This window comes from Thamnophis elegans, chromosome 3 (genome assembly GCF_009769535.1).
Source record: "Thamnophis elegans isolate rThaEle1 chromosome 3, rThaEle1.pri, whole genome shotgun sequence".
Classification (NCBI taxonomy): domain Eukaryota; kingdom Metazoa; phylum Chordata; class Lepidosauria; order Squamata; family Colubridae; genus Thamnophis; species Thamnophis elegans.
Genome location: NC_045543.1, coordinates 31649690 through 31665426, shown reverse-complemented (window position 1 = coordinate 31665426; position 15737 = coordinate 31649690). Strand labels below are relative to the sequence as shown.

General features: G+C 36.8%; 1 protein-coding gene across 1 annotated transcript; it reads right to left on the bottom strand.

Moving 5' to 3' along the window:
- Window positions 1-2363: 2363 nt before the first annotated feature.
- On the bottom strand, window positions 2364-11491 carry MEP1A (meprin A subunit alpha). The gene is given in 12 exon segments (XM_032213038.1): window positions 2364-2392; window positions 3625-3792; window positions 4427-4693; window positions 4696-4893; window positions 6144-6359; window positions 6989-7123; window positions 8037-8258; window positions 8431-8606; window positions 9148-9265; window positions 10207-10282; window positions 10364-10404; window positions 11413-11491. Coding segments are annotated over 12 exon segments (1725 nt in total).
- Window positions 11492-15737: the final 4246 nt, after the last annotated feature.

Here is a 15737-nt window from a genome sequence, read left to right as displayed (position 1 = left end):
CTTTCAAAACTAGAAATTTAAGAGAAAGTATAGTGTAAAGCAGGGGACCAGCCATGTTCGTTATACCCAACTGAATAATATTTGGAATTTCCAAGAAGCTGAGACAGTTAACTGAACCAGAGAACATTGTTCAACACATGCTATTTCTTTAGAATTAGGTAGACAGTTAAACCAGGAATCACACAAAGTTTCATTTTTATATTGTGTATTTTATATACTGTGTATTCTATATTTTTCTGGTGAACTAGGTATATATTTCGCTCTATCCAAACCTAAGGTTAGACATGAAGATATGATTTTTATTTTTGTGATCTGAAATATTTGAATTCTGCTGCAATCTCTTTATAGGCTTTTTAAAAAATAGTGCAGCAGATCATTGCCATCATGTGGTCTTAACAAAACACTGCATTTTATTTTGTGATTTCCTTTCAATTAATTTGCAAAGAGTTGCATGGGGTGCTTTGATATGAATAGCCCTGCAATTTATCTCCTTCAACAGAAGATGTTTGATTATTTAAAATTAAGGTTTAAATTTTTATTTCTTTTAATTTTTTCCATAGTTAGAATATTTTTACAAGCAGTAAACAAAATCAGTCTTCCAAAAGGGAAGAGTTGAATCCTCTATCCATATGCCTATAAAGTGAGATAGAACTTTATAGAGCTTTTTTTCAACTTCCATATACTGATTCCCTAATTGCCAGAAAGGCAGTACCTGTTGTGACCATGCTACCTCTCTCATACTCACTAAGGCATCTTATTGAAGACACCTTGGGGCAAAATAGCTGCAACTTGGTACAGGAGGTAAAACCAGATCTAAAGACCCAGAGGGCTTCTGGGAGGGAAGGTTTGAAACCTCCATCCTTATATCATATGGAGTAAACTATATTATAATGACGAAGATGCATTGTGATTGACCTGGGATTCTTTAATATGAGAAGAACACTCTGAAAATAAAATATTTTGAAAAGTTGAGTTTCCACTGTTGAACAAATGGTTGGGTTGTGAAATAAAGTGATAAAAACAAGAAACAATGTTCTTAAATGTTCTTTAGTCTGAAGAAGAGACAGAATAAATGAAGAAGTAAGCTCTGTTGCTCCAAAGCAGTTCTCTGTTGCATTCGAGCATAATAGTCCACTTTATCAAAGAATCTAAAGCTCACTATAGTACAAACCTTTCATATAATATATCTAATATTTCAAAAAAATTATAAGTGACTATGCTATCCTTTACCTGGACTATAAATCCAATGTATAGTATGCATGCAAGTGTTTGTGAGCCACTGTTATAGAGTCTATGGCTTAGAACTGGGTAGAAATTGGAATAAGCTAAAACAAAGTCTTTAATGGAATAGACTGCCTTGGTAGTAAGTAGATTCTTAACCAAAGCAAGAGATTTATGTCAGGGACAGTGTTAGAATATCTTGCACTGGTTTGGTTTAGATAATCCTCAACATGTTTGGAGATCTGAGCACCTCTCAAAATATTTTTGAACTAATATTTAGTGGATTATAAAAATTATTAGATACTTATTAACTGGATTTAATTAATTAAACTTAGAGTGAAGTATATGTTTTAACATGTCACTAAAATGCTAAGTGTGATCCTGAGTTCAAGAACAGTGGGATACCTTGATCTATAAAACAAGAAAGTCCAGTTGCCTTTTGAAAAAGCACCTTTGGAACAACTATGACCTGGATGACTAAGAATTTCAATAGACACCTGATCTACAGAATTACAATGGAAACATAGAATCTGCCACCTGAGATAGCATCTAGCAGGCAAAAATCCTCATCTTACGTTCGATACTAAGTGAAGGGCATTACTTCAGTAAATCTCTACATGTACCTCCCCCCCCCCCAAATTCTCCCTCTTTCATGCCTGCATTTTTGTTCACTGAATTTGTTTTTATTTAGGGCTCTGCAAAAAGAACTGACCGCAGATAAAACTTATTTCAGTTCAAAACTAAATCTATACTATCTTCAGAAATAGTTAGTGAACTGCTAATATGACATTGTAATTATAATAATTTTCTCCATTCGATCTTTCAATTGTTTGTTCTTTGAAGTTTATATCGCTTAAAAAGACATTCGGTTTTTGACAAATACAACATGTGGACTATGCCACAGTTATAAAGAAAATTTGAAGAATTGTAGACTGAGATACCTCCTTGTCTCCTTTTGACAAAAGATATTGAGACCAAACATGAAACAGTGCCTTTTTATTATTATTATTATATTTTCCACTTGTGTTTTCAAGAGAACAGGGCTGGTAAACGTGAATCCACAGGCCAACTGTCAGAAATTGTTCGGGATAGCTGATGGAAGCAGAGGAGATGTACATTTGTTTGTCAAGAATTCCAAGGATTTATAAAACACTACCTGGATCATGGATAACTGCAGATATGAGCAGAAGGGAGAAAAAGGGGGGAAAAATAAAGCTTTTAATTATAATTGTCAGCAAGAAGCAGAAAGATAAATTACATGATCTTTGGACTTGAGAAATAAAACTGATAAAAGTTTTTCTGCCCAGTAAGAAGAGCTTTCATCTAAAAATAGAAGTTCAATCATGCAACTGATCCAGATGCAGATATACACCTAGAGAGCTACAGGATTACCTTAATCTATATTTTATCTTACAAAGAAGCCCAAATAGTGCTGAGATTTTTTTTCTGCATGCATCCACATAAAACAACTACCAGTAAGTTTAAATGTGTGTGGTCATCACTTGGCCACACACCTTACATCAGTGAGGGCGAAACTTTTTGACACCGAGTGCCCAAGCATGTGTGCCAGAGTGCCAGAAACCCAAGTACCAACTGGTCGGTGTGCATGGATGTGCCGGCCACCTGCTCTTCGGGTTTCCAGCAAATGCACATGTGCCGGCTAGCTGGTCTTCGCGCACGCTGGAGTGCTGGCCAGCTGGTCTTCACATGAGATTCCCTTCACTCTTCATATTAGGTGCATCAAAAATGTATGCAATTCATCCTCCCCTCTTCTGCCTGTTGCTCCGATTTGCTCCTTCTCATCTGATACCTAACAAAGTTATGCAACCGTCTGATCACATCAAACCTAAAAGTGGCAACCGTGTTCTTATCTACTTTTTCTGCTTAAAACACCTGCCAAACCAAGCTTCATATACTTTGTGTCCTTGAATCTTCTGTCACTTTTTCCCCTTATCATTCTGATCCCACAGTCCCTTCTTTGATTTCTATCTGGGCTTCCTGTCTCCTTCTGAGTCCAATGCAGACATTCAATGGCGCTAGTCTCCTATTCACTCAACTCTTCTCTCCTGATATGTGCCTGGCCTTGGTGTGGCTGCTGCAGCTCTGCTGCCACAAGCAGTCCAAAAACCTGTTTCTTCTATCTGGCAAATGTGGCCTTAGCTATCTTTCCTAACTGGGTTAAGACCTTTAAAATGAAACAATTATTGTCCTGCCTTAAAAAGTAAACCACACATATTAAAAAGATGTGCAGCCTTTTCGAACAACAAAATACTTTTTAAATGAGGATGGGAGAAATAAGCAAACCAATGACAATTTAAACTCAGGTGAAGCAACTCTGCTTTAAATATTTTAAATCTTCCTGTGTAGAGCTATATTTTCAAAGACATCAATGAAATAACCTACCTTCAAAATTTGCAAAAATGATGAGATTTCCATTTTTAAGAAAATTCTTCCGATACAATTCACTATATGGCAAGATGTAATGCCATCCCCATCCTGGGCCTATACGGGTCTTATAGAAAGGATCAAAAGTTCCAGTAATGTCGGCCTTATCCCAAAAAAGTTTGCCATCTGTCAAGCAAAATAAACAAACAATCATAAAAAACTGAAGTTTTTAATCAATATTTTATATATATAACCACCAGCATTTTTAGTAGTCTATATAAGATTCAAATAATCAGACATTTCCATCCAACTTGGAATTATCCAAGTAGCCTTGACTTCTGTAATACTATTTGAAGATACAGTTCCAAATGCCTAACATTTTGTTTTCTTTTCAAGGGCAAACTACAAATACTTTTATATCTGGTTTTTTTATACTTTATTATGAATTTATCATATGTTCTAGGGATTGTCTCAAATTTACCATGAATCCAAGAATTTGAAAAATTTCCAGATTGGATTTTAGGCAGTAAATTAGAAATGGAATGAAAGGTATAAAATTCAGTAATTAATTCAATTGTACACAAAATTAGACCTGCTTCTTGATGTTAATGTAACCTTCCAAAACTACGGTAACAGTTCTGTCCTATTGATGCTACACTATCTTCAACAATTCTATGATTTTTAACCTATACAATTTGATTTTAATCTATCTAGTCATAGGGATTATTTCAGACCAGATTTTTAGCAGCTGTACAATTATGCTCCTAAGCAAGAGAGAAAGCAGTAAGTTGTCCACAACCTAAGAACCTGTTAGACTTACTGTAACGCTGATTGGGATCTGTAACAAAACTTCGGCTTGCTGACATCCTTTGGGTGATGTCAGAATTTTGATCCACTATGGTGAATGTCACTTGTCTGTTCCCAGCTGGCCACTCTAATGCTCCATCATTCTGGCCACTACATAAAGAAAACATGATTCCTAGGTAATCTCCATTTGAGTTGTGTGCACCACGGGGATACAGACTGAGCACAAAGCAGTAGCCTTCAGAGTTATAAAAGATAGGGCTTGGCAGATAATCTCCTTTGAGGAACTCTTTAAAATGGAAGTGAAGTTTCTTATCTGCCAAACGCTGGTAGGACATTGCGTTTCAGTCAGAGTGACATCATCAATGTGAATTCCTCCTTTGGAATTCTGTGGGTCTCCTTTAAGGCCATGAAAAACATAGCGGAATTTGGTCTGGCTGCTGAATGGAATGTTTGCAAAGTTCCACTGCTTCTCTCCATCATCTGAAAGGGAAGAGGGGGAAATCTAGTATTTGATTCATTAACATATTCAACCCATTTTATGCTGCTTTCCCTGCGATGATGTCAGAGATATTTAGCAGACATAAATGAGGAAGATATGAAGAAGAAATGACTATACCTTAAAAGAGTTAATGAAACAAATGCATTTAATAAAGTTGGAAAGTCTCCCGGCATAGGATTTCATTCCACTGATACCATGAATAATGTTTGAGGGCCTTTACTTGACCACAGAGAAGCAACAGTTTTGTCAAGGTGTCTTCCAAACTTTGCTTAATTGTAAAGATAAAGCTTGAATTTCTTTGAAAGAAGACTGGTTTGTGTTCATTCTTCATTCTTTAGATTTAACCCTTCTGATCTCAGCTGGTCACATAGCCTGACATGTATTTCAACAGAACAGGGTTTCTCAACTTTGGTAACTTTCAGATATGTGGACTTCAATTCCAGAATTGGAGTGGCTGTCTGACTGGGGAATTCTGGGAACTGAAGTCCATACATCTTAGAGTTGCTTAGGTTGAGAAACACTGTAAATGGAGTGATGAGAAACTGTTTGGCATGGATATTAGGAGATAATTTGCATGCCTGTGTGTGCTCCAATGTGCATGCACATGCACACACAGCTGTTCCTTTCTACTTGCCACAGATCTCAACACAATCCCTGAAAGAGAGGAACTGTGTGGCTTGATAGCAATAGCACTTAGACTTATGTACCACTTTACAGTGCTTTACAGCCCTCTCTAAGCGGTTTACTGAGTCAGCATATTACCCACAACACTTTGGGTCCTCATTTTAACCCACCTTGGAAGGATTAAAGGCTGAATCAACCTTGAGCCTGGTAAATTTGAACTGCCAAATTTGCAGGCAGCTGGCAGTCAGCAGAAGTAGCCAGCAGTACTGCACTCTAGCCATTGCACCACCGTGGCTCATGATCTGCCTCACAAGATAGCTTCTGAGTTAGCTGGATGGTGGGGAAGGCTTCTCCCTTGTCTCAAAATGTGGAAGCTCACAAGATACAACAAAAGGCTTGCATGTGGCATGAAGGCAGAAGCCAGGGTGATTCTTATTCCTCTCGGCAAAAGCCCACCAATATTTTACAAATTTTTTGGATTTATTACACACACCAATTAGATATTGGATATGAGAAGGCAAAGATATCTGATGCTCTTTTAAAAGATAAATTATAGTCCTGAATGTCTCATTATAATTAAATCTTCAAAGGTTACTTGAGAACTTACCATGGATGCTTCTCAGTTTTATTGACTTCCTAATGTTTCCAGTACCATCATCAGTTTTAAGCCATACAATCAGATCATCTTTTGGACTGCCATCAAATTTGTAAAAGAATTGTAGACACTTCTCATTTCTTTTTGGATAAAGAATACGGGACTCCAAAATGGCTGTTTCACCTGAAAAGCCTTTGGTGGTATCAAAGCTCATAACGTAGTTTTTCTCTGTAAAGTAGATGAAGATGATTTAATGTCCTATGAACCGTGATTCATTTCGGACAATTCTGCAGGGTTTCACTGGGTTTAAACTGAGGCACTCATGAAAATGTGTCACTGTAATCTTATAATAAAAGTAATATTAACATTCATAATTTGGTTTTATAGCCCTGCCTACTTCAAAAGGCTGGCCTCAGTTTTGCAGGCCTGAATATGCTTCCCTCCTTCCCTTTATCTGGAAGGGTCAATTCTGAGACACTTTCTCAAATTACTTTTGTGCCACAGACCAGATTTCTTCTGTTTGAGCTTGGTTGTGGGTCTTTCTCCTGATCCTCAAGATTTTTTTCTTCTGCTCACAAGATATATTTTTTTAATGCCCATATATTTGCAACAGGAACATTATACATAATACATTATGTATGTATGTATGTATGTATGTATGTATGTATGTATATCATCATAAGGAGATTTTGATTGCTGATTACTTTGTCACATATTAACACTTTGGATACAATTAATATTTTTAATTCTGGTTTTTCTTTCATATGCTACAGTCTTCCTATTGGCTTTCATTACTAAATGATTTCCAGTTGTACAGCCACTTTCTCACCCATTTAAATTACACATTCGTATGTTACCTAAGCATTGGTTGCTGTTATCCCGACTTGTAGTCAAGGTATGTTCCCAGTCCTTGTCGTCTCTTCCGTTTTGCACCATGCCACAGATATTGATGGACTCAAACGAACATTGGTCAAGGAGAGTAAGACTGGAAGCTGCAGGAAACAATCCACACATTTCAGAATTAAAGAAACCTAAATACAAATAGGACAGGCCTCTGTGCTGCTTAACAAGCCTCTTCCCAAATTAGTGTTGTGTTCCTTCCGAGAATTAAAACATCTTCAAAACTACCTTGTTAAGGCAACCTGGGACAGTTTGAGAACCATTCCCAGCTCCATATGAGTGAAAATTATAGTATAGCATGATGTGCTATAAGTGTTCTGAACGAATAGTTGAGTGAATTTTACACAGTCTTTTATAGACTAAGGGATGCCGTGAAGTAGATGGGAGGCCATAAATGATCAGAGGGCACTGAAGGCAATTAATGGGGACTAATAGTAGTTTGATCCCTTCTGCTTCAGGGTCATAGGGAGTCTTAGGCCACAGGTTGTGTATTCATTCATTATCTAAGGTTGGTGGTTGTTGAATGAAACAATGTAAATGTTACTTCCTTGGTTAATTTAACTTCCTCATTGCACTGGTCCTTTTCAGAGGTGATAGTTTGGTTAGGATAATCCATGCTTAGAAGCTACTGAAAGATTCCTTGGGAAAAGACATGCAAGGCTTAAGAAGTTGCAACAAGTGTGTCTGCATTCTGATGAACCTCAAAAACACCTTTGTGCTTTCAATTATATAGTTTTCATAGACATATTCCTAATCTAATATAAGGGGATAGTCTTAGTTATTAAGGAATATTTAAGATGTAAGTCCCAAAGGTGCTGAGCTGAAAAAGCTTCTTGGATGAAAATTGAAACGTCTTCAAAGAAAAACAAGACAGTCCAGTTCCCTCTTGAAAAAGCACCTTTAGGACAACCATGATGTGGGTAACTGAGAATCTCCATAGACGTTTTAACATGTAAGGTCACCACTACTATAGCATAAAAATTGAATAAAATAGAATAAACTTACCACAATGGTACATGCGATTAAGTCTCTCTAGATCTATCTTGCTCATATCCTGGCTTTGCCCAATGACGTTGTTGAATTCTGGAATTTTTGTTGTAATTGAAGGGACAGAACTGTTCTTATTGAATGAATAAGGTCCATAATGCATGACAGATTCATAATCATATGGAGTGTTTAAATCAGAAATGAAACTGTCATCATATTTGTCAAAATTATATGCCTGACCTAGAAAAGAAAATACCAAAGCTTTTAGGCAAATTTGAAAATTAATGCTTTAATATGTTATTAAACAATTAGACAATAAATTATAACAGATCTAACTTCTACAGCTTGGTCCCTAATACATTACTTAATACATTATTTACTTTGTAATACATTTTCTGTCCTTTCCACTTACCATCAATGATTTCATTCCACCAAATCTTAACATAGTCATCTCGATCAGTGCGTGACTGTTCATGATAAAATCCAAGGGCGTGCAAGACTTCATGCTCCACAGTATCTTTATATTCACAGCGTGATCCAATAGAAACGACTTGGCCATTCTGAAGATCTCCCACATAAGACCAGCATCTGTTATATCATGATATGTGCATTCTTTTAACATATCTGATTGAATACAACAACTAATATAAATATATAACCTCTTAGGCTAGAGGAGCCAAATGATAATGGAATGAGAGCTTTTCATCTACCACACAGCATGCCATCTTACTTTTCTAAGCTGTCCATTCAAAAAAATATACTGATGCTGCTTTATATCATCCAAATACAAATGTTGGAATAGTCAAACGATTATAGGGCTATTCAGATCTTAACAAACAAGCCTTATATTGCACGTTCATGAGTTTTGCAAAAATGCACAAATGTACAGAGGAATGTACAGAAACTATACAGAGGGAAACTGTAGGCATGTACAGAAAACCTGTCTATATTCTTTCAGAAAGGAGTGGGGTGGATGGAGAAACGGTCCAGTTTGTGCCTTTATACTAGATATCAATAAAAATGAGGGAAGGAGTACAATATATTTTGTGCACTTAAACTATGGGCAATAATTATTTAAATGCAACAGCTTTCTATCATAACATTAACTTGTCTATTTGAATAAATTTACCCATCCAGCTTTTCAAATTGGAGGTAGGTCTTCTCTCCTTCATAGGGTTTAAAGTCAATGCAAGACTTGAGGCGAAACATCTCAAATGCTTGCAAGATGACACCCTTGGTATTCAGGTCTGAAAGAAAAGAATGCATATTTTATATTCTTATCCAGACAGTAGACAAATGAGAGATTCACAAATTGCTCTTAAATAAAATATGTAAGATACTGTATTTTACATGGCTTTGAAGATACCATAGCTATCTACAAAAGCATTATATACTTTGACAACAATATAAGAAGTAATAAAGTAGACAAAATCGAATGCTACTAGAAGGAGTCTCCCAGTAGTCATTCATTTTTTTCTACCCACCACACCATCAGCCAATAATTTGGAGCAGGGATAAAGAAAATGAATTGCAAAGCTACTTTCTTGGGTACTTATTATTGGAGCCATATAATACACACACACAAACACACACACACACGTTTTATATACATATATATATGTGTGTGTGTGTGTGTATATGTGTGTGTGTATGTATACAAAAACAAATGTGTGTGTGTGTGTTGCATTTGTGCTGATAAATAAATAAAGGGAGACTAGTATAGATAAAGTATATATATATATAAAATTGGTGTACTGCCTATTGGTGCATCTTGAAATTTCATTATCTCGTTCTGACTCGGTGCTCCTTACTCTCTATCAGGACTTGACTAGAAACATCCTGGAAGAAAGCAAACTGCTTCTGTATTGCTACCAAGAAGATTACATGGAGGTAGCTAATGGGTCAAACTCAATGAGATTTTGTCTTTATCTACTAAAAGACCTGAAACATGGAAAAGCTGGCTTGAAATGTTGAAACTGAAGCCCAAGATGAAGTGAGCTTTGTTAGAGAAGAAGGGAACTTTGGAGTTAAAGAAGGGAACTTTGGAGGAAAATTTATAGGGAGTTGCAAGGGCAAGAGGGCAAATGATCCACTCAATTTGCTCTCTATTAGAATTTCCTGCTTAAGCCATTGTATCCATCAAACTAATGATCAATGTAGAGTTCTAGAGCAGAAAATGTCTTATTACCTATACTGTTGCCCATTTTGTACGGAATTGGAAGTTTCCATCTGTAGGATTCGTTCCTCAGTGCATTTCTGTCAAGCTGTTAAGAAAATTAAACTATGTTCTTTTAAAAAGTTTATTTTATAACCTCTTTATAAAGAAGTAGATTAACCTTACATACCGGCATGATAATGTCACCTTCAAAGAACTTTTTTCCTGTTGCTAAAAGTAGAATGAACAATAGTTAAGGGCAAAGCATTATTTAAAGACTCATTAGACATTTTGTGTTCCCTAAATTTTAGATACATTAAAAAAACAGCATTTGATTTTTTTTTTTTTCATTTCACTAACATGTCCATATCTAGGCCTGGGAATCAAGATTGATTTTTGCTGCATTGCTATACACTTTAGCTTGAACATTTTTTTAATTGGACACAACAGAGTGAATAGACATAGATTGGATGTCATTAGTCATACACTGATGTAGGTTCTTTATCACAAACAATCTCTCAGAGCATTCTCTAATGTAGTGGATATGAAGTAAAATAATTGTGAGAGTGAGGGAGATATGATCAGTGGAGAAGGGAAACAAGAAATAAAGGAAGCAAGTCATTTTTTTTTTGTTTCTCTAAAATCATCCTCAGAGAACAAATCAGGTCTTCCTTTCTGTGACATCCCTTCATAAATTTGAAGAATGCAGTCATAGGTCCTTCAAAGTTTTCTTCTCCAAACTAAACATTTCCAATTTCCTCATTCTTTTATGCTGCTTCTAATTTTCTGTTTTGGCAGTGACAAAACTCATTTGGATTCAGTACTGTAGTAGTACTCAAAACTTCACATCAAACAAGATAGTCCTTCCAGAACCCACAATCAAGAATGGCTGAAGCCAACATGCTGTCTTGACTGGTTCTTTGTTTTGATGTTCTGTATGTAGCCCTACTCTTTTCTCTTGATATCAATGGATCTCAAGTAAGTTTTTTCCAATATATATACGTATACGTATACATATATACATATATACATATATACATATATACATATATACATATATACATATATACATATATACATATATACATATATACATATATACATATATACATATATACATATATACATACATACATACATACATACATACATACATACATACATATATATATATATATATATATATATATATATATATATATATATATTACAATATTTCTCTCCAATGGATTTGCTTACCTGCATTGATTTCAGGGATGCCTTGCCTAGGTTTTCCTTCATCTAAGAAGTGCCCTTCTAGATAAATAAATACATACATTAGTATCAAATATGTACGTACTTCTTTACAGATAATTATTTCAGATTGTATGCTTCCCACCTTAGAAAAAGATATTTATTTTTGAGTTTGTTTTGATTTACCTTCATGTTCTGCTCTCCTCCTGATCTGCAATGGCAATTGGACATTTTTAGAAACTCAAACGAGGAAAATAAAATAGTATTATATCAAGTCACAAAGCATCTGGAAAAATATCATACCGTAAAGGTGGAAGAGACAGTCAGGAGTGCCGCCAGGCACAGGAGCTGAGGTGAAAACATTTTGGAGTGGCTTGGAGTGATTGAGAGCAGTGCATAAATAGTGTGTAAACACTCTGGACTTTGTATTCAATGTCAGAGAAATTTATTAAGAATTAGGCAATCACAGGCTAATATTTATCTTATCTAATCTTATTTTTTCCTAATTACACCCTAAGTATAATAAACTCATTTTTCTCTATATAGTTTTCCCTTCTTTCTCTAGAGAATCAGAAATCATGTTGACATTATTGCTTATTTAGATGCTTAAAGAACTGTTCATAAATTCCATGAATAAAATATCCATGTATATGGAACCATGTAAGAGCCGAGGTGGCGCAGTGGTTAAATGCAGCACTGCAGTTCAGCAGTTTGGCTGTTCAAATCCCACCAGGCTCAAGGTTGACTCAGCCTTCCATCCTTCCGAGGTGGGTAAAATGAGGACCCAGATTGTTGTTGGGGGCAATATGCTGACTCTGTAAACTGCTTAGAGAGGGCTGAAAGCCCTATGAAGCGGTATATAAGCCTAACTATTGCTAAGTATTGCTACTGGTATTAATAAATAAGACAATGGTCTGGCCATTCTCTCATTTATTAATAAATAATACACATTATTTTATTTATTATTTATAAATAATAATGTGTATTATTTATTTATTAATACATAATAATAATAATTATGTATTTACCCCTAGAGAACAGATGAAGGGCCTAATGGATGAAATGAATGGAACAAGCAAATATGCCTATCTTGCAAAAGAGGAGGAAATAAGAACTAAGGAATTACAGGGCATCAATCTAACAGCTATATTTGGGGCAATTCCAGAACAAATCATAAAGGCAGCCATCTGTAAGCACCTTGAAAATAATATGACAATTACCAGAAGTGAACACAAATTTGTCAAGAACATATCTTTCCAGATTAACTGAACCCCCTATTTTGACCAGATAATTTACTTAGTAAATTGAAGGAATACTTCAGTCATGATATATTGTATTTGATTTGACAAAGTTTGAAATGGGTAGAATCATCATCAATCTATCCTGACAGATAGATTTATAAATTATTCATCATCAGATTGAAGAAAAATGTTAAATTTAATCTTGGCCTTGCCTTTTTTAATGACAATTGAAAAAGTTTATCAATCTTGCAGATGACACAAAATAGATGGGATACTATTCCCTGTAACACAAAAGACAGAATATTCAAAACACTCTTGACAGGCAAGGACAATATTTTTAACAGGAATTAAAGCAAATGTATATAAGTTAAGGTGACCAGATTTTAACATTGGCAAAGAGGGACACCATTGACCGGGGGTTGGGGGGTGTTCTTGATTAATTATTTTTTTAAAAATCCAGACTTTTTTAAATGCCGCGGGACACGGGATAAATTGTTCAAAAGCGGGATGTCTGGTCACCTTAATTTAGATGCCCCTCAAAGGCAAAACTCAGGGGGCTGAATACTACAGGGGGGGGAGTAAAGGGGGGATTTGAGAGGCAGCCCAAAGCACTGTCTGTCTAAATTTGCATCAGACAGGCAGTAACATTTTCATAGACCATGATCAGAGGAGCAGCTGATCCTATGGAGAGATTCCTCCTGCATTCAGTCCCAGGCCTACAAGTGGAAGTATCCCTTTCTTCCTTCCTCCTTTTACCTTCCTTCCTTCCTTCCCTCCATCCCTCTTTCTTCCTTCTAGCCTTCCTCCCTTTCCATTCTTTCTTCTTCCTTCCTTCCTCTTGCCTATCTACCTTCTGTCTTTCTGCTCTTTAGATCTCTCTTCCCCTTCCCTTCCTTCCTCCTTCCATCCTTTCACCTTCCCTCCTTCCTCCCTTTCTTATTTTTCTGTTCTTCCCCTTCTCTTCCTTTCTTCTTCCATTATTTGATTCTTTCTTCCCTCCCTCCCTTCTTTTTCCTTCCTCCTTCCATCCTTCCTTCTTCCTTCCTTCATTCCTCTTGCTTATCTACCTTCACCTTATCCGTCTTATGCTCTTTCCCTCTCTTCCTTCCTTTCTCCTTCCATCCTCTCTTCTTTCCTCACTCACTCTCTTCCTCTTTTTCTCTTCCTTCCTCCTTCCATTCTTTCAGCTTCCTTTCTTTTGCCTATCTACCGTCTCTGTCTTTCTGCTCTTTCCATCTCTCTCTTCCCCTTCGCTTCTGTTCCTTCCTCCTTCCATCCTTTCACCTTCCCTCCTTCTATTACTTCCTTCTTCCTTCCTTCTGACTATCTACCTTCACCTTCTGTCTTTCTGCTCTTTCCCTGTCTCCTCCTTTCCTCCCTCCCTCCCTTCTTTCCTTTCTAGTTCCATCTTTTCTTCTTTCCTCTCTCCCTCCCTTTTTCTTCCTTCCTTCCTTCCTCTTGCCTATCAACTTTATCCTCTTTGTCTTTCTGCTCTTTCCCTCTCTTCCCCTTCTCTTCCTACCTCCTTCTTTTCTCCCTCGCTTCCTCTTTTTCTTCCTTCCTTTCTTCTTCCATCTTCTTCCTCTTTCTTCCTTCTTCCTTCTATTCTTTCTCCTTCCTTCCATCTTTTCTCCTTCCTTCCATCTTTTCTCCTTCCATCTACTCCCCCCCTCCCTTCTTCTTTTCCTTCCCCCCTCCCTCCTTCCTTCCTCTCCTTCCCACTCTCTCCTTGGGAGGGGACAAAACCCAAGGACTAACAGGGTTGGGGGAGGCAGCAGAGACCAAATAAAGTCAGAAGATCTTATTAAAACTTTCCCATTTGTTGGATCACATTGCTGTAAACATATAAACCAAATCAGGGGAACATTTTGCAACCAAGGGTGCTGCAAGGAAAGGGGGGAGGGAGGCGGCCCTGCCATTTCCCCAGTTTTGCAAGGAATGAGAAACGGTGCTTTAATCCGAAGCAAAGAATGACTGCAATCCGAACCGCAGACAGGGAAAGAAAGAAAGATCCTTATAGCACAAAACCCACCTTTGCATGGTTGTGGTAAAACAAAAAAAAGCACAGTGTCCCTCCGACCTCTGAATGGGACTCAGTGTGACTCCGATTTGAATACAAGCACACGGAGCCGGGCGGGGAGATAAGCACCTTCATTTGCATTCTCTGTAACCATGATGCTTTGCGAGGAACAATCCCCAGGGCTCCCCGTGACTTTTTGCAGATTTTTCCTTTCGTGCTTAAAAAAAAATCGGGACTTTTTTTAAAACGCTGCGGGACGCGGGACAAATTATTCAAAAGAGGGACTGTCCCACCAAAAGCGGGACGTCTGGTCACCTTAATATAAGTAGGAAACAGAATTCAGATTATTACAAAATGGATCTTTTGTATATTACTGATGATATCAATACAAAAGTGGGCTAAGGAGAATTTGCATGAATAGGCAAGTTTGGTCTAGGTGAACGGAATGAAGCTGGCGATCGCCTAGTGCTATTTTGCTTGGAAAATCATCTCAGCATAACACATGATTTATCCAACACAAGCAACATTTATACACATGGACAGCATTAAATGGACAACATCAAATTAGGTAGAATTCATTTTATGCCAATGACGCTGGAAAGATTCAGTTACATCTGTTAAGACACTTCCTGGCACTTATTGCACTTATTGGTGCAGGATCAATCAGGGAGTTAGACAGAGATGTATTTTATCACCATTTTTGTTCAATCTGTATGTTGTGGAAATTAGACCTGGAACTACCTGATTTGGGAATGAAGATCAGAAGAAGTACTTGCCTATAAATTTGCTAAAAGTTGGAGTGATCAATTAAAACTAATTATAGAATGGATATGGATATAGAATGGAAGTTACCTGGCTTGGCAAGTAGTAAGATACTGGGACAGTAATTAAGTCAGCCATGTGATATGGCTGCAAAAAACAGCATTGCTTCTATAGAAATCTGATTTCTAAATCATGGAAAAAAACCATTTTCTACTGTATCGTGCAGAGGAGGCAGGAAAAAAAAGGTTTAAGCACAGACCTTGAAATAATCTTTTTTTTTAATGAGTGCAGAAACAGCAATAGCATGA